The sequence below is a fragment of the Sarcophilus harrisii genome, chromosome 4, assembly GCF_902635505.1.
Source record: "Sarcophilus harrisii chromosome 4, mSarHar1.11, whole genome shotgun sequence".
Classification (NCBI taxonomy): domain Eukaryota; kingdom Metazoa; phylum Chordata; class Mammalia; order Dasyuromorphia; family Dasyuridae; genus Sarcophilus; species Sarcophilus harrisii.
In genome coordinates, this window is record NC_045429.1 from 123,907,846 (window position 1) to 123,934,539 (window position 26,694).

General features: G+C 34.2%; 1 protein-coding gene across 3 annotated transcripts in view; it reads left to right on the top strand.

The window, feature by feature from the left end:
• Positions 1-26,694, top strand: part of RPS6KA2 (ribosomal protein S6 kinase A2) — a 504,379-nt gene that overhangs the window by 424,511 nt on the left and 53,174 nt on the right. For all 3 annotated transcript variants that reach the window (XM_031937506.1, XM_023503337.2, XM_003769607.3), the window contains one exon: positions 10,461-10,525. In XM_031937506.1, coding sequence (XP_031793366.1) covers positions 10,461-10,525 — 65 coding nt within the window. The remainder of the gene's footprint in view (positions 1-10,460; positions 10,526-26,694) is intronic.

Sequence of the window (26,694 nt, forward strand, 5' to 3'; positions counted from 1 at the left end):
GTCTGACCCTTCATAACCACATTTGGGGTTTTCTTTGCACAGAAACTGAAGTAGTTTGCCATTTCCTTCTCCAGCTTATTTTATAGATGAGGAAACAGAAGCAAAGGGGATTAAGTGATTTGTCCAGGGAAACACAACTATAAGTATCAAGATCAGATTTGAATTTAGGAAGATGAGTCTTCCTGACTCCATACCTTATCTGCTGTGACACCTAGCAAATTTATTTTATTGCATGCATTTTTTAAAGAAAAGATTTATTATTCAGATTACTATTAACATTGTATACTCACCCATTTTCAACATAAATGCTAATTAGTTATAGAATAAAATAATTTTTAAAAGAGGGAAGGATTTTAAAACAAGGAAAAAATTTAAAAAATAAAAACCTATATTATAAATCTATAATAGAGTGATTCTCTATTAAGCATCTGTGATGTGCCAGACATTCTGATAAGCAGTGGGGATACAGAAGCAAAATTAAGATTGTAGTATCGGTTCCCTTCCCTTCCACTCTCATTTAGATATATGGAAATCTCTTGACTGGAAAGTATGAGAGTGGCTCTCTCTATAAACATTTCTAGGATTTTAATAATAGAAATTTCTTCCTGACTCTCCAACCCGGCCTCTTTGTTTCCTGAAAGTGGATACATATCACTTTTTCCTGCTGTTTGGTTGTAAAATAGGGAATAGAGGAAAATGACAATAGACACAATTATCAGCAAGCCTTTATACTTGTAATAAAAGACCCATTTTGAGGGATGTTAACCAGGCATTTTTAAGTCTTTCATCCTCTCTACTGAGATAATTACAAGGAGGAAGAAAAATGGAAAAGGTCCTATTTACCATAGTATTATAAATATCCTCATTCCTGACAAAAATATATGAGGGTAGCCAACCAGAACACTAAAAGATTCTGCTGGAAATTTAACAATGAGAAGGGAAAAAGATATATAGCCTTCTTCCTCTTCCAAAGAAGGAAAGAAGAAATGAAAGAAATGCATCCTTACTAAAATCTGCTAGAGAAGACAAATCATCTTGATTCAGTCATCCTCAGGGAGCCCCTTCCATGAGCTATCCAGAACTCAGCTTTACTTATTAAAGTAACTAATGGTTGAAGAAAAAATTCAGTTCACATTTCTTTTATTAAGAAAAATCAATGTGCTCTGATCTCTTTGTTGTCTCTCTTTAGTTTAAGAGGATACCATCTCTTCTAAAGAAATGAGTGAGTCAGAAGAAAAGGAACAGACAAGAAAGCTATTTTTTCTTTCTATGATTCTTCTGTCACATTCTTGACCTTTTTGTGTGGAATAGTTTAGAAATGCTCCAGCTCACTCACCAGCTTTGATTCTGACATTTTCCCTCTTCTGCAGGTAGTTTTCCCCATCATTGCTTAATAGGGACAATGACTTCTTGGACCAAATATTTAGCAAGCATGAAAAATTGCTGATATTCAAACATTGAAATGATTGTGAAATGATACATCCCAAGGGAATGTATAAAGTACAAACTGAGATTGTATATGGAGGATAAGTGCAAAGGAAGCAATTCAGTGGGCATGGGTGAGGAGGAGGAATCTGTATAGCCTCTTGTTTATTCATCTTTTTCAGCATGATACATGTGTAGCCACATGCTTTGGAAGTTAACAAATTCCCAAAGGAAATAAGATAAATGAGCAGAAACAAATTTCTGCAATTGAACAGATTATTCCACTGAGAATCTAGGAGACTGAAATACAATAAAATCTCACTAATTTAAATAAACTGGGGACAACTGACTAAATTATAAGCCTTTAAAAAAAGAAATGAAATTTTCTCAAGTTCAAATACCTGGAGTAGCTAGAATCTGGTTAATAAAATTCTTCTTAGCAAAGAATGTTAAGGGATTTGCACACAAAATTCAATATAAGTAGTGAATCAGTTATATGTTGAGTGCTGTTTCCAAAATCCTACATTGAATATATTTGAAGCTGATATTTTTCCTGCTTTGCTTCTTTAAGGGATTAGTTAACTTCCTGGGAAAAGGACAAATTGTTACCTACTCTCAGCCAATTATTTGTTCACTTACATATCTCACAGCCCTGTGACTAAATTATAAGAATGGCTCGTGTTTATTCTGACCCCCCCCCCCAATTCCTTTTTAAATTAACTTGGTTGCTGTGATGATTGGAGAGATTGGGGGAGGAAAAGGGGGGAAAAGTTGCTATTATATGGTGAAAAATCATGCTGAATTTGGAGTGCTGGAACTTGGATTCAAAGTCGTGTTTATTAGCTGTGTGACTTTGCATAAACCACTTAACCTCTCTACTTCTCAATTTCTTAATCTGTAAAATAATTCTATCTGAAATACCTCAGAGAGTTGTCATGAGGATCAAATGAGATAATGTATTTATGTTACTTTGTAACATAAACTCCTCTATGTGTATGAGCTATTTTTAGTAGTGAAAGAATTGAATTTGAATTCTCTCTCCAAAATTCCTAATTGTGTCTTTTCCATTTTATCTTTCCAAGTGTTGCAGAGCCTAAAGGAATGAATCTATAAGAGTGGAATTTAAAGAGATACAGAAAACCAGTTTAGTTTTTGCTTTTTTTGGGGGGGGGGGGGTGTTTTGTTTTTTCATTTTGTGGTGTGTTATTTTTTTGTTTTTTTGGCAGGCCATTTCTAATTCTTTCCACAGTAACTGAGTTCTCATCCTTCCTGACCTATTTTCTGCAGCATTTGATATTGTTGATCACTCTCTCTCTTCTTACTAGAAACCCTCTTTTCTCCAGGTTTTCATTACACTGATATCTCCTGATTTTCTTCTTACCTGTCCAACTGTTCATTTGTAGTCTTCTTGGTGGATCTTCCATCATATGTTCATTAACCATGAGTGTCCTAAAGGCTCTCTCCTGGGCCCTTTTTCCTTCTGCCTCATGGGTTCAATTGTCACTTCCATGTGGATGATTCTTGGGTTTTTATGTCCAGCCTTAATCTCTCTCCTGGTCTCCAGTCCTTCATTACCAACTGCTATCTGGACATCTTGAATTGGATATCCTGAAGGTATCTCAAACTCAACATCTCCAAAACTGAAATTATTTTTCCTCCAAAACTATCCCCTTTTCTCAAATTTCCTATTACTATTGAGAAACCATCATCTTCCTCATCACTCAGATCATTCTAAATTCCTCTCTTGCACTTTCTACATTTACCCACTCTATGCCCAAATTTTGTCATGTCTAGCTCTCCCTTCATCCAGATACCATTCTGACACAGGCCTTTATCACCTCACACTTAGATTGCTTTTAATAGTTTTCTTACTTATCTTTGTCTCGAGTCCTTCCCCATGCTAATCAATCCTCCAGTCAGCTTCCAAAATGATTTTCCCAATCCATACATCTGATCAGGTCACCCCACTTCTACCACCCAACGAACCATAGTAACTTATTATTCCCTATAGTTTCAAATACAATAAAATGTTCTGTCTGGCACTGAACACCTTTACAACCTGATCCCTTCCTGCCTTTTCAGTCTTCTTATCCCATACTGTCCCCTCCACATCTCTTGTGATCCAGCTATCCTGATCTATTTTCTATCCTTCAAATGTTGTTACATTTATACTCCATTTCCTGACTTTGGTGACTTTTCACTGGCTGTCTATAATGCCTGAAATCTCTCCCTTTACTTCTGCTTCCTGCCTTTCCTGGCGTCCTTCAAAACCCAGCATAAATCCCATCTTTTATGGACATCTTTCCCAGCCCTTCTCCATCTTACTCTTGTCTGTTATTGCCTTTCCACTGAGATTTTCTTCCATTTATAATATATAAACCCCTATGTATGTAGTTATTTGTATTTTATCTCCTCAAAGAGAACACGAATACCTTTAGAGCAGGAACTTTGTGCAATCTTTCTTTAAATAACTTACACATAGGGAACTGAGTGTGGACCACAACATAGCATTTTCACGCTTTTTGTTGATGTTTGCATGCATTTTGTTTTCCTTCTCAAGTTTTTTTTTCTTTCTAGATCTGATTTTTCTAGTGCAGCAAGATAACTGTATAAAATGTGTGTGTGTGTATATATATATATATATATTATTTAACATATATTTTAATATATTTAACATGTATTGGACTACCTGCCATCTAGGGGAAGGGGTAGAGGGAAAGAGGGAAAAATTTGGAATAGAAAGTTTTGCAAGGGTCAGTGTTGAAAAATTACCCATGCAGATGCTTTGTAAATACAAAGCTTTAATTTTAAAAATAGCTTATACATAGCATAGCTCCTGTTATATAGGAAGAACTCAGTAAATATTTATTGATTTCCTGTTCACACATCTCACATCATATCATGTAGGTAACAGACTATTTATTCTTTGCAGAGGTTGTCTCTGTTTTTGTACCAGTTTGAAATCAAAGAACTTAAAGATCTATTTATTAGAAGCAGCTAAGTAGCAGTAGATATAGCACTAGACCTGGAGACAGGAAGACTTCAGTTCATACTTACTAACTGTGCTGTTCTGGGCAGATCATTTAACTCCTGTTTCTTAGTTTCCTCAACTGAAAAATGAGAATAATAATATCATCCATTTCCCAAGATTGTATAGGCCAAATGGAATGTTTGTAAAGCATAGCACAATGCCTGGCACATAGTAGGCACTTATTAAGTGCTTGTTTCTTTCCTTTCTTCTTTTATTCCATAATCCTCATAAAAAATCACAATTACCAAGATAGTTGGGTCTAAAAATAAAGTATGACTCACTCACACTGTAGACAAGACTGAGAGATTGCTAAATGAGCAAAATAACTATATGAAAAACAAGCAACAAATTTATTGCAAAAAATTTTCTGTGCTTGGTAAACCTAAAAGATTAGCACAGTTCAGTGTTTCTTCTTGTGATAGAATTATTTGTGATAATTTTTAATTTTTAAAAGGACAAAAAATTACAAATTGTTCATTAGTTGGACTTAAGTGGCAGTATTTATATCAATTAATAATAAATCTATCATTTTTAGCTTTTTTTCCCCACAAATAGCAGTTTCATTAAAAATAGAAAAAGATACCCACCTGCCAGCATCTTTTATTAAAATCTAATAACTCTTTTCTTGATTGTCAATGAGCATCTGTAACTTTTATTAAAATAACTGAAGCAGATATTCCTGAGGAATTGGAAGTGTCCCTAGAGAACCTGAAGCAAAGATTAGATGTGCTGGTGAATACAAAAAAAAATTCTACAACTAAACAAGCTTCCTTTAAATATTCAATCATTCAATCAAATTGTCATTCAAAGAACACCTGTGTGAGTGCAGCTCCCACCATTATCAGAGGGTTTCTGTGTGTGTGTGTGTGTGTGTGTGTGTGTGTGTGTGTGTGTATTTTCCTTCCAAAGTTAATCTTTTCAGCCTTCATTTTAGCTAAATGATTAACATATAATGATACCAAAATATCTTGACCTGAAAATTAGGTCATATATTAACACTAATAGAAATTAGCTTTGGGTTAATTGGTAAAGAATAGCCATGCTGCCCCTAATATGAGATCAGGTCTAGAAATAAACCAAAAATGGCTTCGAGGGTTTACTTTATGAAATATGACTCACAAAAAGGCCGTCTCACCCCAAAGTAAACATAAGGATCTAATAAAATCCAGAATCCTTGGATCTACTCTGCACAAAAATAAGAGTTTATATCTGTCCTGTGCATGATTTATCTTCAATCTTAGCTCTGTAAAGTGTCAGAGGCCATGTTTTATCTAATATATATATATATATATATATATATATATGTAAATATATATATATATGTCTCCAATGCCTATTATAGCATATTTCCAGCAAGTATTTCATCCATAATGAACAAATGAATGAATGTAGAATTATAGTTGGCATCTGAGTACCATAAAGACTTGACTATTAAACAGATGTATGTATGATATACATGAAAAAAAATAGAGATCAAAGGGGACTCTAAAACAATTTTTTAAATTATCTATACAATTACTAGATACACTTACAAGACAATCAAACTCATTTTCCACATTACATATGAATGGTTCCCTAACTGTGATTACAACAGTGTTTTTAATTTTAAAAAACACAACATTAATAGAATTAGAAAAGAATTCTGTTTTTAAAAAGATACAAACATCCTTATTTGAAACTTTCAAAGACAGAGATAAAATACCTCTCAAAGCCAGTTATAGACAGGAAGATGAGACAATGAATATTTTATTATAGGATGCTATCAAGAGACTTTGGGGAACAGCTTACTCAATACATGGGAATCCCATAGAGTAATAACATTGTATTTTTAATGCCATATATGCATCCTTGAGGCAATAGAAATTAAAACTTTATGATATACTTGCTGAAATAATTTATTTAAAGATTCCCCAAAGAGCCATCATGGCATTTAAAAAAAGATAAAAACTGAAATAAAAGTAGAGTTCTGGCTAATTTATGTTCATAATTATGTCATAGTTTTTATGACTAAAATGTGACTTTAAAGGAAACAGTGTAGCATAAGGGATTAAAGTGGAAATAATTAAACTAACAATGATAAACAGAAATATAATAACCAACACCTACATGTGATGTTCTTTAGACTTTTTTGAGGGACAGAATGGTGTAATTCATGTTAAGCTGGGCTTGGAGCCTGAATTCAACTTTGTTTCCAATGAATATTGGCTGTGTGATCCTGTACAAATCATTCACCTTATTAGTGCTCTAGGCAAATCTTTAAAACCATAAGTTGGAAAGAAAGTATTAACCTGCATTCATAAAGGGAGTTTTCCTTATCCAGAAATCTTTTATAACAATTAAATCACAGATCTACTCCCTATCCTTAGGCTGTTTGTCAGTACATTATCCCAGGTCCCAAAAATTAAATATCTGCAGCTATAGATGAAATTAAATATTTGTAAATGCATGCAGCAAATGATAAGGTGTGAAGATCTTGTTTTGTTTTACTTTTTTTCCCTGGGACCTCAATTATTATCCCATAGCTTATATGTAATATAAATAGATTACAGGTAATATACTATCCACTTTGGATTGACCAAGATTGATTGCCTCAGTGTGTGATAATAGCTGATTATAATCACATAGCAAATCAATATTAGTCTTGAGAAAAGCATGCCTGTTATTTGATGCCCTCTTTCAGTCCAGAATTCTGTTCATTGCCACTGGTTAAACATGTTAAGTTTAATTATTAAAAGAAAGTATGCACAAAAGACTATTTTATCACATATTATTTGTTCAAAGATAAGAATTGGAATCTTTAAGACAGAACTGAAAAGAAAATAATTTACTGGAGAAAGGAATCCCTAGTATTTTTAGCGAATCAACTAAAGATTAATTTCGAACCCAGGACTTGGTGGCTAAAGAACTGAGCTAGAATACTGCCTATGACACTTAACTAGCAAATCACTTGACCACCCTGTGACTCTTTCCTCTATAAAATGGAGGTAAAAATAGAGCCTATCTTATAAGATTGTTTTGAGGATCAAATGATTTAGACATAAATTACTTTTAAACGTTAAAATACTTTATAAGTGCTAGCTCTTATTATTAATCTGGCTTTCCATGACTAAAGAATACATATATATTTGAGTCCTTAACCCTATGTGACCTAGTCAATGAGAGTTCTATCAGTGAGTTCAGGTTTCTACACATGGAGCCCAAGGTGCTAAAAAGAACTGATGGATATAATTGTCAAGCTAGTATTAATAATTTTTGAAAAACCATGATAAATGGCAGATGTAACACAGGAAAATTAAAAAGAGAAAGGACTTCAAATGTTTATAATATAATAGTTTGAGCCTGTATCCATAGGGCATAGAGTTGAACTATGCAGGAGAAGCACCTTTTTATAGTCTGAGGAAGGGTGATGAGAAAAGAGTCAGAAGAATGTCATCTCTTAAAGATCAGCAGAAAAAGAAATGAGTCATAGCTGCTGGCTACTTCTTGCTGAAATGGATCAAAGTGGTTCTTTGTTGATGATAAAAAAATAGGAATATAAGGTTGTTTTTAAAGTTCAGTTTTATTTTTTATTTGCAGTTCTATATTCCCTTCTTCCACATACCCTCTTCACTCATTGAGTAGGGAAGAGATAAAAAGTCCACTGCAAATAGAAAGCCATGCAAGACAAATTTCTGCATTAGCCAAGTTCTGAAAAAAAAATAAGAAAAAGAAAAAGTAGGGTTCAGTCTGTACTCTGAGTCTATTAGTTCTCTATATAAAATATTTCCCAAAGGCATTGATTCATGATATGACAGAGAATATCCCAAGATTTCTCCAACCTGATTGAACAAAGTTCAGTAAAAATATCTTATTTGAAAACTTGCAAATCTGGAGCTTTTAGCAGAAAGTGAAGAGACAAATTAATAAACAGATAAGACTGATGGGTGGAAGATACTCATCAGAAGTACCAGTAATCACAATTAATTAACAGAAATTCAACAATTAGATTAAGTGAGGAAAGAGTGAAAACACCTAGAAGCAGTAAGTTCTAACTACAAGTTCTGTGTGAAATATATTCAAAAGTCCTAAAAAAAATGATGCAAATTATAAACAAATCTATGTTGATGATCACTGAAAAGTCAAGGTAAAAATTAAGGTTTCACAAGACAGGAAATAGGCAAATATCCCAATTTTTAAAAAAAAAAAAAAAAAAAGGAAGGAGCAAATTTAAACTGAGGAGCTGCCATTCTATCCTGACAAAATCATTTTTTAAAATTTTCAAAAGGATTAATTATGAGTATTTGGAAAGAAAACAAATGATCTCTAAAAGGAATAATCAAGAACAAGATATGCCAGATTATCTTCATTTCCTTTCCTGACAAAGTTATTAACCTGGAAGACAAGGAGTACATTATAGATATACTATACCAGAATTCTGACAAAGCATCTGATTAGTTTTTTTTTTCATGATAACCTCATGAAAATGATGGAAGATTATAAAGACATGATAATAGTATAATTAGTTAGATTTAGAACTCATGGGTTGATTAGACCCAAAATCAGTAGTGATTGATAGCTTGATGTCAGCTTCAAAGCAGGTTTCTAGTAGTTTTCCTGGGATCTGTCCTTGGTCCTGTTCTTTGAATGTTTTTATCAATGACTTGGACGAAGATGTAGACAATATTAAATTCACTATTGAAATAAAGTAAGGAGGCATAACTAACATATTGGTTGACAGAGACAAGATCCCCCCCAAAAAATCTCAACAAGTTTAAAATAGTAAACCATATTAATAAGACAAGGTTTTAAAAAATAAATGGTTCAATCAATAAATGTTTTAAAATATATTAAGTTCTCATTATGTACCAGGCACTGTGCTAAGCACTAGAAATAAAAGAAGTAACAAGACTACTCCTTGCCCTAAAGGAGCCCACATTATAATTGGAGAAGATAATATGTATATAATAGATAAATAAGAAATGTATCCACATTAGATAGAATGCAGCCTTCAAGGGAAAAGCACTAATATTTAGGGATTCAAAAAATTAGCTACACAACTACAAGGTAGTAGAAGCAGGATCATATCTTTATGTTCAGAAATAGTTCATATCTTTAAAAAAAAAGAAAGAAAAGAAAAGATCTAATTTCATAGAAGTTGAAACCTAATATGAGTCAATAGTATTATTTGGCACTGAATGAAGTTAAAACAATCAATCTTTGCATCATGTCTAGCACTAGGAAGGTGAAAGTACTCAGATTATATCACATATAGAATATCATGGTCAGTTCTGGGAGTCACATTTTAGAAAATATAGAACTAGAGTATATCCAGAAGAAGGTAACTCAAGGTAATTGGGAGACTAAAGATTATGAGACCATGTCATATAAGATTTAGTTGAAGGTAGCACAATGGATAGAGTGCTGAACCTTAAAATTAGGAAGATTCATCCTCCTGAGTTCAAATCTGGCATCATAGGAATATATGTGTGACCCTGGGCAAGGCACTCAACCCTGTTTGCCTCAATTTCCTCATCATCTATAAAATGAGATGGGAAAGAAAATGGCAAATAATTTCAGTATCTTTGCCAAGAAAACCCCAAATTTGGTAATGAAGAGTTGTGACTAAACAACAAAGACAAAAAAAAAATCCCATTTTGCACTTGATAGTTTTCATGCACTTAATACAATTTTCAAGGTAACCTCTCTGCTTTTGTTACATTTTCATTAGCAGTATTCCCTCTCATTTTGAGATTCTCTTGCAAAAATTAAAAATGCAAATCTCTTCAGAATGACTGGGCACCCCACCCCAGATCTTTTCACCCATCTGTTCATATTTCCTCAGAAGCAAAACATAAAATTGATAAAGGTGCGCAGCTGGGAGCAAGAACCCCGATTACACAAGACAGAACATCTTATATAAAGCACCCTTTTTTTGAAACAGTCTGATTGCCACATTTCTAGTTATCAGAAAGAAAACACCATTCTGTTTTTACTGCAGTATTCAATCTTTGCTTTATTGTTGCAGGTGCTGGCCTTGATGGAGTAGAAGAAATTAAGCGTCATCCTTTCTTTGTTACCATAGATTGGAATGTAAGTTGTATATTGGACATTCCTCAGACTACACTAACTAGATGACTATAATGAAAGGCAAATGGAAATTGGACCTAGACACAATGTAAATTCATGTGTATTCCACATAAGGTTATACCAACCAACATCAGTTTGCAAATAACCTTACAAGTAACCCCCACTGCAAATCTCTGAAATTCTGTTGTAAAATTTAGTGGATCCAATTAATGACATTAGGTGAGACAGGACTTAATGTCAAAAAATCAGATAATCCTGGGGCTTGTTTCAGGATTTTCTTTCTGGGCTTGGATATGGTATACATCCATAGTAGATGTAGAGTAGAAATTATTTCAGAAGTACTGGGAAAAGTCTTTGCGACCCCTATTTGCTCTGGAGAGAAAAAATTCCTTTCTTAGGACATTCTACACTTACAAATGTGCTCTAAAAATGAACATCCCACCAGGAGATGTCGCACGTTGGCACGTGCTGAAGCATAAATGACCAATATCATGTCCTTTCTTGAGAGAAGACTTTGATAAGGGTTAGGGGATAAGACAATGGCAAATTTTGGTACCTAAAAGATGACAATGATGGATAGACATGAAAACCTACTGAGAAATTTCTATTTCACAATTTTACCTGAGGCCATCCCATAGGTTGTCCTCTAAGATATCCTCCAAGGTCCTTTCAGTTCTGAGATTCTATGATTCTATACATGGGGGAAGAAACCCTGACCTGATGAATGCAAGGAAAGAGATTTTCTTGTGTACAAATGCTATTTGTACAGCCAAATGATTCCAGAACCTCAGAATTCTTTGGTAGAACCCAAATAAAAGAGATCACATACTATTTTTGATAATGAGTCACAATATTCTCAGATTTTAAAGTATATTTTCATTTGGTATAATGAGAATTATTTTAATAGTCTTTGAATTCTCTTCTACATGTGACAGAAAAGAATATAGAAAGATGTTTGATTAAAGTGAAGTAGACTGACTATAAAACTAAAAAGCCTATAATTTCAAACTCTGTGAGGCAAAGTAGAAGTACCCCCCATTTTTTCCCTCTTCATACACATTAATATGGTAGTGATGATCTCTGACTGGAGGGATTAGAGAAATTTCATCGAGGTATTGCCATTAAGAGATAAGCTTGAAAGATAGGCAGGTTGTAAATAGGCAGTGATGGATGAAAATAGGGAAAGGAAGCACTATGAACAAAAACAGGTTTTTTTTTTATTATCCTTTAATCATGAAAAATAGCATGGTGTAGGTTAACATTGGGAGTAGGATCTGAAAGAAGTTAATATTCATACTTAAAAGATAGCAATTTTACTAAAGGAAGCAATTTTTATATATAATTGTCCTCTTTTCTACCTCCATGCTTTTTACATTGCCTTTTTCCTTTACTTGAAATATACTGTTTCCTTACTTCTAGTTTTCAAAATTCCTGATTTCCTATAAAACTCAAGTTGCCAGAGATTTCCTTCTAAAGTCACCTTATTTCTATCAGGCATATACCCATATGGCCACATGTTGTCTCCCCAAGCTCAACTTCTTACTTAGCTCATTGAGAGCTAATGGATCAGAAATTTGGGTTCTCATTTCAATTCTAATACTAACTATTGTTTCATCTTTCTGAGATTCATCTTGCTCATCTGAAAAACTAAATGGATGCACCAAATAATCTCTAAGGGACCTTCAGGCTCTGACACTGTAAGATTTTTCAACATTTCAGAAAAATTTTAGCCCTGAAATTAACATCTATGACTATGGCTACCATCTTTTTTATTTATATTTTATTTTTCACAGTCTCCATTTTCTGAGCTAAATAGTAGAATTTAATTTGAAAGAGTATGAGAGCCTGTGAAAGAATATTATAAAGCCTTAGTTTTGAGTGCATTCTATTATTTACAATACATTTTGCAAGAAGATAAATTAGAAAAATAATTTTTGGAGAGGGGTGTGGCGAGTCATATACATAATTTCTATGGAAAACAACAACAATATGAAATAAATAAATGGGAAAAGCATGTTTATTCTGTGTCCTTCAGACTATGCATGTATATGAAGAGAGAGAGAGAGAGAATACTCATGTATGTATATATTACACTAGAGTATAATATAGGATGTCCCAAATGTCTCAGTGCAGTTTTAAATTATTAAAGCTTAAAACTAAACTAAGACATTTAGGACAATCTGAATAAATGTTAATTATTTTCCTGAATCAGTTATATCAGTTTTGATGTTTACCATATCTTTCACTAAAATTATATTTGAAATATATCTCTTTAAGTAAGGAACTTGTAAGTAGTACTTAAAAACTTAAACCTTATAAAGAATCCCAAACTCAATCAATTTAAAATCTGTCTCAGACTAATATGGAAATGTTTACATTATTACACATATATAACCTACATCTATTTGCTTACCATCTCAGAGAAGGGAGAGAAGAGGGAGAGAGGAAAAAATATAATTTGAAACTTAAATATTAAAAAAAAGTCTAAAAAAATGTTTTAATCTGTAACTGGGAGGAAATGTTATTTTAAAAATAAAATCTGATTTAGATTTATGAGAAATATGAGAAATATATCAGTCAACAAATATTTAAGCACCTATATTATGCCAGACACTATAAGCACTGAGAATAAAAAGAAAAGTTATAGTCTCTGATTTAAAGGAGTTTACAATCTAACTGGGAAGGCAACATGCAAGCAACAGTGTACAAATAAGATATATAGAGAGAGAGAATAGATGGAGAGTTACCTCAGCAGGAAGTTACTAACAAGCTGGAGAAGGGAAGGGGAGAGGGACCCAGAGCAGGAAAGACCTCTTCCTATTCCATAAAGGAAACAAAAAGTAATTACACATACATTATCTCATTTAACCATCAAAACAGTCCTGTGAAGTTGTTAATATAAGGAGCCTTATTCCCATTTAGCGGAAAAGCAAGCAAATAACTTCTCCAGTATCACATTCAGTGAGTAGTAAGTAGCAAAAAGAAGCTAAAACTCAAACTCTGCCAACTAGTAAAGGCCGAAGGGAAATAGGACAAAATTTCTAAAAGACACTGAATAAGTATGTTCTGTCTCATAAAACATCCTATTACTTGACTTTCCTTACCACGTGCTTTTGGGGCACTCACAAATAAATGTTATTACTCCAGACTAGAGCTTCTGTTTTCTTGTGGGGAGTAGCAGAAGAAAGAAGAGAAGACAAAGATGGCTCTCAAGACAGAATGGGCAAGTGTGGGTGGAATTAAGGAAGGCAAACTTTGTAAAAGCAATTAGACTATTTTTTTTCCTGGAAAGCTATAGGAAACGCTGGGTTAGCATGCATTCCTGAGCTCCCAGGTCAGTATGTGCTTTATGCTGAGGCTGACTTCTTTCTACCATGCTTTCATAATAACAGCCAAGCTGTCAGCAGACCCCTCAAGGGTGGAAGTAAATTTGGACAGCAAAATAAGCATTGGTCTTGTGCAAATGTTTATCAGTGATCTCTGTATTGTTAAGGGGAAAGGTCCCTGTTATTGCAGAGATGGTAATTGTGTTCCTGCAGCATGTACATGGTATTTTGCATTAGTTTGCATGCAATCAGCCAGCATCAATACTAATGTGTTAGGTGATTAACACTGATTTGAGGAAGAGGGGCTGTTTCAGGGTTTGAAGTTTTTTTATGGATCTAGAAACTACTATATAGACAGATCTTTGGAGTACAGGATTGTCTCACATTTATTTGTGCATTTTGAGGAAGGCCCAATCATTTTTCCTCAAATTTATTTTATTTAAAGAAACAGAATAAGAAAAAAGAAAAACAGAAAAAAATACAAAACAAAATGAAACAAAAGAGAACACTGTCATGTGCCCAGCAGAACATCACACAGGATTCAAAATATATAAAAACAAATATCAGTTCAAGAAAGTATATATCTTAGTAGAAGAAATTATATTCACAAGTGTCCATCTTTTCCTTACTTCCTTATAAAATGTTCTTTGTCTTTGTTGCACACTTTTTTATTTTATTCTTTTTCCCCTTTCATCCCTCCCCACCCCCAAGCAAGTTATAATTAAGAAGGAGTATATTTATGTATACACGTATATATACACATACATACACTTACACACATATCCCTACACATAGTCACACACATATCTTTCCTATCCTGCTAACCCTTTGCTTTAATTCTAATCCTAACTTGCCTTGCCATTACTTAACCTCCCCCCCACCCATGGATCCCTCCTTTATATTCTTCCCTTACCTTTTGCTTCCCTGTCCACACATCCCTTCCCCCTATTTCTTTGTAGATTTTGGGGGGTGCTATGTATGTAGTGTTCCTGTTTAACCCATTCCCAATGTGAAAATATGAGGAGAGAATCCTCCTCCCCCTTTTAATGCCTTTATGTCAATTCTTCCTCTGCACCTTATTTGTATGACAAATTTTTTATCTTACCTCTGTCCCAATCTTTGTTTCGAGGTGCTGTGTTGTAGATGTTAATCTTAAGCATCTGCTACAAATTTTCCATGTAAAAAGAAAAAATCAGATCTCAGACACATAATACTTCCTGGTTGTGTGACTCTGGGCAAGTCACTTAACCCCAAATGCCTCAGCAAATAGATGGATAGACAGACAGACAGACAGACCGGACAGACAAATAGATGGATGAATAAGTATGTAAGTAAGTAAATAAATAAATGTTAGTATAAGCATCTCTAATCCTGGGGGAGGAGGGGGAATGAGATGGTATCTCTAGCTTCACTTAAGCTCTCCCCTCTGATAAGGAACCCCAAACTTAAGCTCTACCCTTCAACAAGTGCCTGCAGGCAGCAGCATCCCTGCCCGGCTACCTCTGTACTCGGGGTAGACTGGTTCCTTCTCTCCCAGGGCAATGTCTTATCAGCACAGATGGCCCTGGTATTCCTAATCAGCCCAGATTCACTCAGTCTTCCAAGACTCAGACCTGACCACAAACAATCCAGGAGGTGAAAGTTTCTGTGGTTCCTGCTAAGGTTCTAGCCATACCCACTTAGCCCAAGGGCACCCAATTTGTTATTTTTGTGAAGCTACCCTGGAGGTGTTTGCACTTCAAGTCGGTTAATCTGGGCCTGGATCTTTCTTTAGGATCTTCTCCAGTTTTTCTTCAGATCGTCTTGGATTGTATCATGAGGATTTCTTTTTTATCCCAAGTCTTAATTTTTTTATGAGTCTATGTTCATCCTGAGACACATTTTTTCCCTATTTATGGGGGAAATTGGGAGAGCTTGAAATTTGCCAACCTACTCTTCCCAGAATCTTCCAAGACCTAATAATTTAAACTTATTTATCATCATTAATCTATCGAAGGAAAAAAGGACAAAAGTCAAGGGATAAACATATCTTACATAGATTTTCATGCACATGGTCAGATGGCCTTCTGTGGCTAGCAGGCTCCAGAAATCCAAAGTAAAAAACTGTTTTAATCTATAATTGGGGGAAAATAAAATATTATTTAAAAATAAAATCTGTCTCAGAAGAGGGAGAGATAATAAGAGATGAGAATTATATCATTCAGTGAGTCAAATAATTAAACACCTATATATCTATATCAGTGGGACCATGTAAAATTTTCTCAGGTAAATAGGGCCCATGAATGGAAAAAGTTTAAGAAACTCTTCTCTAGACTACTGGACTTCCAGACACCATATCCAATAGGACAACCTACTCAGCTTTGGAATGCCCACCCTAGGGCTGGCACTGTCATACTTGACCCAGCATCAGTACAAAATCACATAGCTAAAAAGCCTACTCTATCTGACCAGCCCCACCAACAATCTACTTTCCACCCCAACTATCTTCTTCCCCTTATATGTATATTACCCTTGTCTCCATTACAATCTTTCCTCCAGGAACCACAATCAAATCGATACCTCCATTGCTACTAAAAAGAATTTATCAATGAATTCTCTTATGATCATATTCAACAACTCTGATTTTCAAAGCAAAACATCCCTCCCATTTTCCTATTAGAAGGCAGACTCCTTGAGGTCTGGTATTAATCGCACTTTTGTATTTGTGTCTCCCTCCCCTATGTTGATTCTCATTCTGTCTAGTCTTAATCCAAGCTCTGCTTTCTCTATATGAGTATCCTTATCCATGTCTTCTCATTTTTCCTTTCTCCCATCATCCATAAGTTGACTTTCTCTCACCTGCATCTGTCTCACCCTAGCTCTCCAAGTGCAATGTCAGATGAGTCAAGAAGTGTGACTCCTAGTATTCAAATATACCTTGTAACAGTAACAGGAAAAAGTTTAAATGAATCCAATGGGCAAATTTAGGGAAAATGTGTTCAACCAAGATACACTTAGCCTGTTTCTTAGCTACATGGACAAATGAAAACATAATCGAATAAGATATTTAAATTGTATCAAGTCTACTTTGCAAGAAGGCAGTCATCACTGTACAGGAATCCTGAAATCCTTTCTTCTCAGATGCTTTGCTGACAGTTGGTCTTCCAGCCTGGGTGGTGAATCCAAGTACTTACCTGGGGAATTCAAATCAAAGAACACAAGGATAAATCAGCCTCTGCTGTGCTTTATTCTATGACCTAAAACTGCCAGCAAAAGGTACCCTTATTTCTTTGAGGCAAACATCTGTCACAAAGCAGCTGTCCTGTGGAATCTTTGGGTCACGAGCATCCTGAGCAAGAACTGACTCAATCAGCCATAAATAGAAATGCTGACAGGTGTTCCAAAATGATCCTAGCTGCCTTTTCAATTGGTTTCAAAGGCTCAGAAATGAGTTCTCAGTTCTGGAGAATTTCTCTTTTAGAGCCTTCTCCATTTGACTAGCAAAGTGAAAAACTAACAAGTTAATTATAGACAAAGCATCTTTATCCGTGAATTATGTGATAGTGACCAATACAACTTTTATTGTAGCTAAATTTTTTCTATTTCTGAAACTCATGCCATGAACACCAAATTAGCATATATACATAAGAAGAGTACCTTCCAAAGATTTAAGGAAAGTCAGGCATGTCAGCCCACATAATCAAGTACTTGGAAGGATTCCAGTCCATCCTTGGCCCTTCTCACACTAGGAATCTTGGCTCTCCTGACTATGGGAGGACTATTCATTACAATACAGGCTAGTGCTTGCATTTGCTACAATGCACTAAAACATGTTTTTAAAAATATTCAATTCATGAATTCTTTTCTTTTTTAAATAATAGCTTTTTTATTTTCAAAATACATGCAAAGATAGTTTTCAGCATTCACTTGTGCAAAACTTTGTGTTTCAAATTTTTTCTCCCTCTTTTCCTCCCATGCCCACCCCTAAAAGCAAGTAATCTATGTCACACATGTGTAATTCTTCTATACATATTTCCACATTCATAATGCTGCACAAGAAAAATCAGATAAAAAAGGGGAAAAATGAAAAAGAAAACAAAAGCAAGCAAACAACAATAAAAAAGGTGAAAGTACTATGTTGTGATCCACATTCAGTCCCCATAGTCCTCTTTCTGAATGTAGATGGCTCTCTCTGTCATAATTCCATTGGAATTGGCCTGAGTCACCTCGTTGTTGGAAAGAACCATGTCCATCAGAATTGATTATCATGTAATCTTGTTGCTCTGTACAATGTTGTCTTGGTTCTATTCACTTCATTTAGCATCAGTTCATGTAAGTCTCTCTAGGCCTTTCTGAATTCATCTTGGTAATTGCATGAATTCTTTTCTTATTATGTTTTCTATAGCTAATATTCCTAGCACACCAAAGAAGCTTTTCTTTTTTAATAAGGAAGCTAACAACGAATCCTTCTTAAATCATTTAAAAGTGATTTTTAATCTGATAATTTACCAGTTTTATAAATTTTTGTAGATTTTTAGATTTTATAGATTTTTATATGAGGTTTCCTTAAAATGAGGCATACTAAAAAAAAGTCACCATCTATTTATGCACTAAAAATTAAAGGCAATAGAATATATGAGAGTATATATTAAACTTTTCCATTAGTCTTTTCTGTGCACACTGTCATTTTTCTACATCTATATAGTCATGCAATCTCATTTCCTGTGCAGTCTGAAAGAATGCCCTTTACTCTGCTGAGACTTATTAATTTGAAACTGAGATTGATTGTGAAAGGCAGGCATTGAGGGCTTATAACCCCATCCTAGAATTTGTTTCCAATTCCAGCAGGTTCTGGTGCTATCCAAGTTAACATTCATTATACCCTATTTGTAGCTTTTTTTTCCTCTCTCATTTGAGAGTGACTTTTTTTGTTATAAAAATAACTATTAATATAGCTATTCATAATTTTCTATTATATTGCCTCTATAGTGTAAATCTCATTTTATCGATGTTGTGACATCTGTGTCATGAGACTTTTTTTAAATGAGGTGATTTTAAAATAGTGCCCAGGATACTCTATCAAATAAATCCCATTTTCATTCAGGTGTGAATCATTCTGCAATATCATAGACTAAAAATGTAGGTCAGAATGGCTAATGCACATCTTACAAAGTTAAAAATCCTAAGTGAAATGCAACCTAATTTTGAAGTTCAATAATTCATTTTACAGACTTTGGGGCAAAATTATTTAATTTATCCTTCATATTTACTTTGACTAGCAAAAATTTATTATGTATCTTGGGCCAGGGTCTATCCTAGATGCCAAAAACACAAAGAAAAAAATGAAACAGACCATGCCTTCAAGGCACTTAAATTCTATTGGTTTGGGAGAAGGGGGAAGATGTCTATGAATAAATCAATGCAAAATGTGTACAGAGTGATAGTAGGGCAGGGGTGGAGTGGAGACAGCAGAAATAGATCAACAAAGTCCTAGTGTAAGAAATAACACCCTTAGCTGAGTCTTGGAAGGAGCTCCAGATTCTGGGAGACAAAGAAAACATTACAGGTATGGAGGCTAATACAATCTGCGTATCTAATACAAAGACATAGAGATGAGGGAGATGAAATTTCATGTGCAGGGAACATCAGGTAAACTGTTTTTTTTTCCAGTAATTCAGACTGTAGAGCTAAGAATTTGGAAAAATGTTAGTTGAATTCTGCTACTATTTTGGTAAATCATTTACACTTATTACTACAAGGATAAGCTATAATCAGGATTAAACATTGAAATTTTCTTTCAAAGGAGTTAATGTTCTTCACCTTATACCTGGAGATAATTGGTTTCTATATGGGCAAGTTAGACTATTATGGAAAGTGGGAACCTTCTACTTCAAAATCATCTTTTAATATGACCTTGCATTCACAGTTTGTTCCTGTCAGTATTTGTCTCTCCATCTGCTCATGTTATAACAGCAGTTATAGATTCCCAAAAATATAAGGGACTTGAGATAATCTAGTCCAACCCAAACCCAAACAGGAATCACCTGTACAATAATGCTTGAAAGTTTTTTGCAATAACAAACCTGCTACCTTTGAAGACAGTAGTGTCTACTTTGGGACAACTCTAATCATTTGAAAGTTTTTGTTTCTACAAAACCATAATCCAATTTAGCAGTTTCCACCTATTGTTTCTGATTTTGACCTCTTGTTCTAATCAGTAAACACTTATTCAATGCCTACTATATGCCAGGAACTATACTAGGCATTCAAATATAAAAATGAAAATATTTGCCCTCAAGGAACTTATAGTTGAGATAAAGGAAACATATGTATACATAGATATTTACATAGATCAAGGTAATTTGGGTAGGAAGGCATAATCAAATAAATCTAATTCTGTTTTAGTATGGAATCCATTCAACTTTTGTTGTTATTGTTGAGTTATTTTCAGTAATGTCCAACTTTTTGTGACCCCACTTGGGGTAAAGATACTAGAATGGTTGCTATTTCCTTCTCCAGCTCACTTTTATAGATGAGAAAACTGAGACAAAAAGGGCCAAGTGACTTGCCTAGTGTCACAGAGCAAGTATTTTTGAGGTTGGATTTAGATTGAAAGGCCCAATAGAATAAGTCTAATTCTTCAATATGGCATCCCTTCAACTATTTGAGGGCAATTGTCACAGTCCCTTAAATCTTCTCTCCAAATTAAACACCACTAGTTCCTTTAGCCAAACCTCAAATGGCAAGATATCCAGAATTAGAAAATACATTTAAGAAACACATTGATATATAACTCCCACAATTGAGTGCTTTACCATCAATATGATCTTACCTAAAGGAGAATCACATCTCTTACTATAGACATAATCTATTAATGTAAACCAAAATTATGTAAGGTTTTATTGTCTACCTTGTCACACTATTGACTTTTAGACTAGTTACAATGCCCAAATCTTTTTCACATGAATGGCTGTCCAGTTATTTCTCTCATGTTATATTTAGTTAATTCTTTTTTATCCTGATGCTAGAATTTCAGTTGTCCCTCATGAACTTCATTTTCTTAAAATCCACTTCTCACTTTATCAAGATTAATATCTTTTAAGATCCTGCTTCTATCTCTACTGTATTATATTTGTCTCCCAATTTTGCATAATCCTCAAATTCAGTAGTTATGAAATTATTATTTGCTTCTTTCTGTCCCTTAACTGCAAAGAACATTTTTGTTATAGGAAATAAGAGTGATTTTATATAATAGATTAAGTTGGATGTTCTTTCCAACAATGCAGTTGTAAATCATCTACATTTGCCCATCTTCTGCAGCTCTTATCCATTTTCTCCCTTAAGCTAATCAGGGCAGGTTCAACATGTGCTTGTTTAATATGAGAATATCATTGTAGCACACTGAAAGTCCACTAGCTATCCCTCCTTTGAAGTTACCTGTGAGTGATAAGATAGAAAGAATGCTAGGGTTACAGTGAACTTAGGTTCAAATTGTGGCTCTGTTACTTAGTACCATCATGGTCTTAACTTGGCCATTTAGACTTATTCATATGTCGGGTTCTTTGCCTCAGCTTCCTTGTCTATAAAAAGGGAAGAGAATTAGCACGTTCTTCCCAGCTCTAAATCCCATGATTCCATGAGGAAGAGTAAGATAAGTAGAAGAAATATATTTCTCTCTGCATCCAGAGTTCATCAGTTCTTAATTTATTCTTTTTCTAGCTTTTTTTAGTTGCATGTCTAATTCATTGATTTTCTCTTTCTGTTTTATTCATGTAGCTATTTAGAGATATGAAATTTTCCCCAAGAACTGCTTGCTTGACTGTTGCTCCTTGATACTTGAATTGTTTTTGTCTAACATCTTGCAGTATTTCTTCCTTTAGATTGTAGTTCTGGAGTTTCACAACAATGTTCTTTGGGGTTTTCTTTGTGTGATCTCTTTCTGAAGATGATCAATAGATTCTTTCAATGATTATTTTCCCCTCTGTTACTATTTTCTAGTTCAGGGTAGTTTTCCTTAATGATCTCTTGAAGATGCTGTCCAGGCTCTTTTTTTGGCCATGGCCTTCAAGTAGATCAATAATTTTTAAGGTGTCTCTTTTGGATCTATTTTCCAAGTCAACTGTTTTTCATATGAGATATTTAACATTTTCTTCCATTTTGTCGTTCTTTTTATTTTGTTTGACTGATTCTTGATGTCTCATAGAGTCATTGGTTTCCATTTGCCCCATTCTAGGTTTAATGTATAATTTTCTTCAGTTAGCTTGTGTATCTCTTTTTTCCATTTGGTTAATTTTGCTTTTGAAGATGTTGTTTTCTTCAGGGAATTGTTTTGTTTTTTGTTTGTTTGTTTTGCATTTCACCAATTGTATTTTTTAAAAAGTTGTTTTCTTTGGTCAATTTTTTTTCCTTCCTTTTCTAAGCTGTTGACTCTATCTTGCATACCTCTCATTTCCTTTCTCAGTTTTACATCCATCTCTCTTATTTGCCTTTTAAAGTCTTTTATGGGCACTTCCAAGAAGCCAAGAAGGCTTGAGATCAATTTATCTCACTCTTTGAGATTTCTTCTGTGGACATTTTGTCCTCGTCTAAGTTGGTGTTTGGTCTGCCCTGTCACCATAGTAGCTTTCTATGGTCAAGGTTTTCTGTTTCTTGTTCATTTTCTTTCCTTTTCTTTTGATATTTCCTCTTTTTTTTTTTTTTAACTTTTAGGTTGAACTCTAATCCTGGGGTAAAACGGGCACTGAACTAAGCTTCTTCTGCCACTTTTAGCCTTGGCTTTGAGCAGAAGGGCTCCTTGTGTTTGCAGGGGGTAATTTTATCTGTTCTTTTCAGGAAACAGCCTGATTTTCCAGAGTTTGCTTTCTAAGTTGGGACTGAAGAGTACCCCACTGATCTCACTGGCTCAGTGAGTCAGGACTGAGGGTCTCAGTTGCTAATTTGCTGTGATTAAGACCCTCTCACTGGCTTTTCCAGTGCTGAATACCCTTTTCACCCCAAAGAGACTGACCTTTATTGAAGTTTTTGCAGTCTATCTTGAGCTGGAGAGGGGTTTCATTCCATCAGACTCTGTTAAGGCTGGGGGTCGTGTGGTTTTCGAGAGAAACTGGGAGAGCTTGAGCAGCTTCCTGGCTTTACCCCACCATTTTGGTTCCATCCCCAGGAAGTCTCTATCAATTCTTTATCTGGATATGAGTAAAACTTTCCTTTTTTGTCCTTTATACTTGTCTTGGATCATTGGTTTGGTGAGAAGGCCTGAGTCACTCATAGTTGATCATCACACAAGGTTGCTGATATCTGCTCATTTCACTTTGTATCAGTTCTTATAAATCTTTCAAAGTTTTTCTGAAATTTCCCTGTTCATCATATTTTTTTTCCTTTTGATATGTTTCTTCTGTCACAATTGTCATTAATAAGGAAAATGTTTTACCTAATAGTACCTCTATAAAATATATCAAACTGCCTACCATCTTCAGAAGAGAGGAGGATATGGAAGGAGGGAAAAAATTTGAAACTCAATGTCTTATAAAAATGAATGCTAAATATTTCCTTGAAATATAACTGGGGGAAGATAAAATACTATTTAATAAAAAAGAAAAATTAAATCCTGTGATTCTTATATTTTATGCCTCCATATCAAAAAGAACAAGTCTTGACAATAGAAATGAGCGCTATCAGTAGGATAGCCGCAAGAGGAAGCAGACATTTATAGAAAGAAGTTATGAGTTTTACCTAAGGCAAGATATTTATATAATAATTCAATTCATACATCATATAAGGTGATTTATAGAGGTTATCAAAACAGGCACAAATATTCTGTGTCTAACAGTATTGTTTTGTTATCTTGTCTTGTCTTTAAAGGCTAATATGTCAGTGATAGCCCAGAGCTTACTTCTGCTTATTAAATTTCCTCCAACAAGTGTATGTGTCAGAGAAGTTTATACAAGTGCGTCACTAAAGAAAGTAGTATATTTCTATTTCTGGAACGAGTTTAAGTAGTAACTCAATTCTAGAAATTCACTAATAGCTGGAAATGACCAGATATTACATGAGTTGAATAATTATTCTCCTTTTGATATTCTCAAATTAATATATAAAGCAATTATCTGTGCATTCTGGAACACTTTCTGGTCATTAAAGTAACTGAGCAACATTCAATATTTGGCTTTCCTGAAATATAACTATAAATAACTTTTGCTCTGCTTATCGCCACTATTCCTCCTAGCCTTATATTTGCAGCCTTGATTCTTGACTTGTTTTCTTAAATGTAAAAGACTCAGTAGCAATAAGAATATTTTTATTCTGATTACCTTAGTTCTCTTTCACAAATTCCTGCCCTTTCTTTTTGAGCTTTTTATATAACTTTATTTTGAAAATCTGAGTTAGATCATGAGTTTCCTCTTTCTCTATTTTTCACATTCTTTTTTTAAAAACATTTTGAATTTAAAATTCTCTTCCTCACTTCACTCTTTTCCAATCCACTGAGAAGGCAAGCAATTAATATCAACTATACATGTGAAGTCATACAAAATACATTTCAATTCTAGCTATGTTGAAAAAAAGAAAAACAGGAAAAAAGCAAGAAAAACAAAGTGAAAAAAATCACTTCAATCTGCACTTAGAGTTCAGGTAGACAGCATTTTTTATAATGTGTCCTTTGGAAAGATCTTGGATCATTTTCTCCATCAGAATAGTTGTTCCCTGTTGGTCATTGTTACAATATTTCTGTTACTGTGTATGATATTTGCCTGACTCTACTCATCTTACTTGGCTTCAGTTCATATAAGTCTTCCCAGGTTTTTCTAAAACAATCCACCTCATCATTTTTATATCACAATAATATTCCACCACAATTATATATTACGACTGCCCTCATAAGTTTTTGGAGACTAAAAAAAGGTTTCACTTTGACATTTGGTTGTCTTTACCACTCCATAATTCAAATTGATACTTTATTTTAAAGTTGTTTGGAGGGGAATGTTGGGTGCACTCAGCTGCAGTGCTTTCTCTACTCTACCATCTGAGCTCTACCCTATGAGTTTCCTCTTTAGCCAGATAGGTCTCTCCATATCTCACTTTTCCTTTGCTTGATCATTTCTGCTTGTATCAACCAATCAATGAACATATATTAGGTGCCTCCTATGTGCTAGACTAGGACAGTGGATAGAGAACTGGGTTTGGAATCAGGAAGACCTAATTTCATTAGTTCAAATCTGGTTTCATCTACCAACTAGTCACTCAACCCTGTTTGCCTCAGTTTCCTCATCTGTAAAATGAGCTGGGAAAGGAAATTGCAAATCATTCCAGTATCTGAGCCACCAAAATCTCAAATGGATTTATGAAGAATCAGACGGGACTGAAACAACTGATCAGAAACAATAGCTTGTGCCAGACACTATACTAAGTGCTAAAGACACAAAAAAAGTAAGACAAAGTTTCTGACTTCAGGAAACTTACAATGTAATGGGAGAGACAACATGCAAACAAACATATATATATATATATATATATATATATATATATATATGAAGTTAAATACTCTCTAAATAGAATATCAAACTACAAATCTTCATATTCTTCTTAGACCAACTTCTGTAAAATATTAGTCCACAAGATCAGACCTACTCATTACTAATTATTCCCTTTGAAATCTTCCAACATATAAAACAAACACCAGATTTTGCTTAACATTTTTCTCTTTTAAGACAAGTGCTACGATAAAGGGGTCACTTAATCTAATCCCACGGTTTCTATTTCAATAGCTGGGCTCTCCTTACTTGTCAAAATCAGAACTAGAATAATATTTCCCTTTATCATCTCTTCTACCCTAGGCCAGACTCATTTGTGGCTTTCCCTTCACTGATCCACATTTAAATATTTTCCACCATGTTTTCTACATGTGAGTTCCTGAATTTCTACACATCTCAAGTTTACTAATCTAGAGCATTACTTTTCCACTCCTTTTGAACAAGGTGGACTTTGCCAGAGCCAACTTCAATCATGAATTTCATCCTACAAAGTCTCTGAGGTCAAAAACTGCCCTTAGTATTGCAATCTCTGATTTACTTTATTACTGGCACTTTGTATATTTGCATATAGACCAAGATTTGTTTTTGTTTTTTCTTCTTTCTTCAGCCCTCACCTCTATTATTCTTTGGTTCTCAGTGATACTAGTAGATCTATAATTATTGGGTTTTTCTCTCTTTACCTCTTTTACAATTTAAAATCCTATCAATTTCATAAGTCTCCAAGGGAATGCATTTTTTAAAAAATTGGCCCTTGTTATATGTACTCCATCATTAATCAGCAACCCATTGTTCCAATATTTTAATTTGTAGTTCAGATACATAGATTCCATACCTATACAGCATTTTCTTAGTTAGCTGTTCACTTTCCAAAGCCGTTTTTCTCTTCTAAACTCCTACTTGTAGTTTTGATGAACATTTCATATTGCTTAATGATGTTGTTCCATGGCATCATTTTGTACCCCAAAATTTTGTACTGAAAGTAGATAATGATAACCAGAATTGACAAGTCTCTGGACAACCTCTTTCATATCCCAAATACCTGCTTTTGGAATACATGTGCTTAACACATATAATGGTAACATAAAGGCACTGAGCAATTATATTCAATGATTTATTTAGCAATGCATGAACAAATCAGGCTCTTGGTTCACACAAAGATTCTGACCATTGTTTTCAAAAGTTATTGTATTATTGAAAGTAGAAAAACATTATTGTAGGGATTGAGACACCTGTTTTTTTTTTTTTTGTTTTTTTGTTTTTTTTTTTTTTTACTAGTAAAGGGGATCCAGAAGTCATTGAGATAACAGGGAAATAGCAGAGTAATCCTATAAAGTTTCTCAAA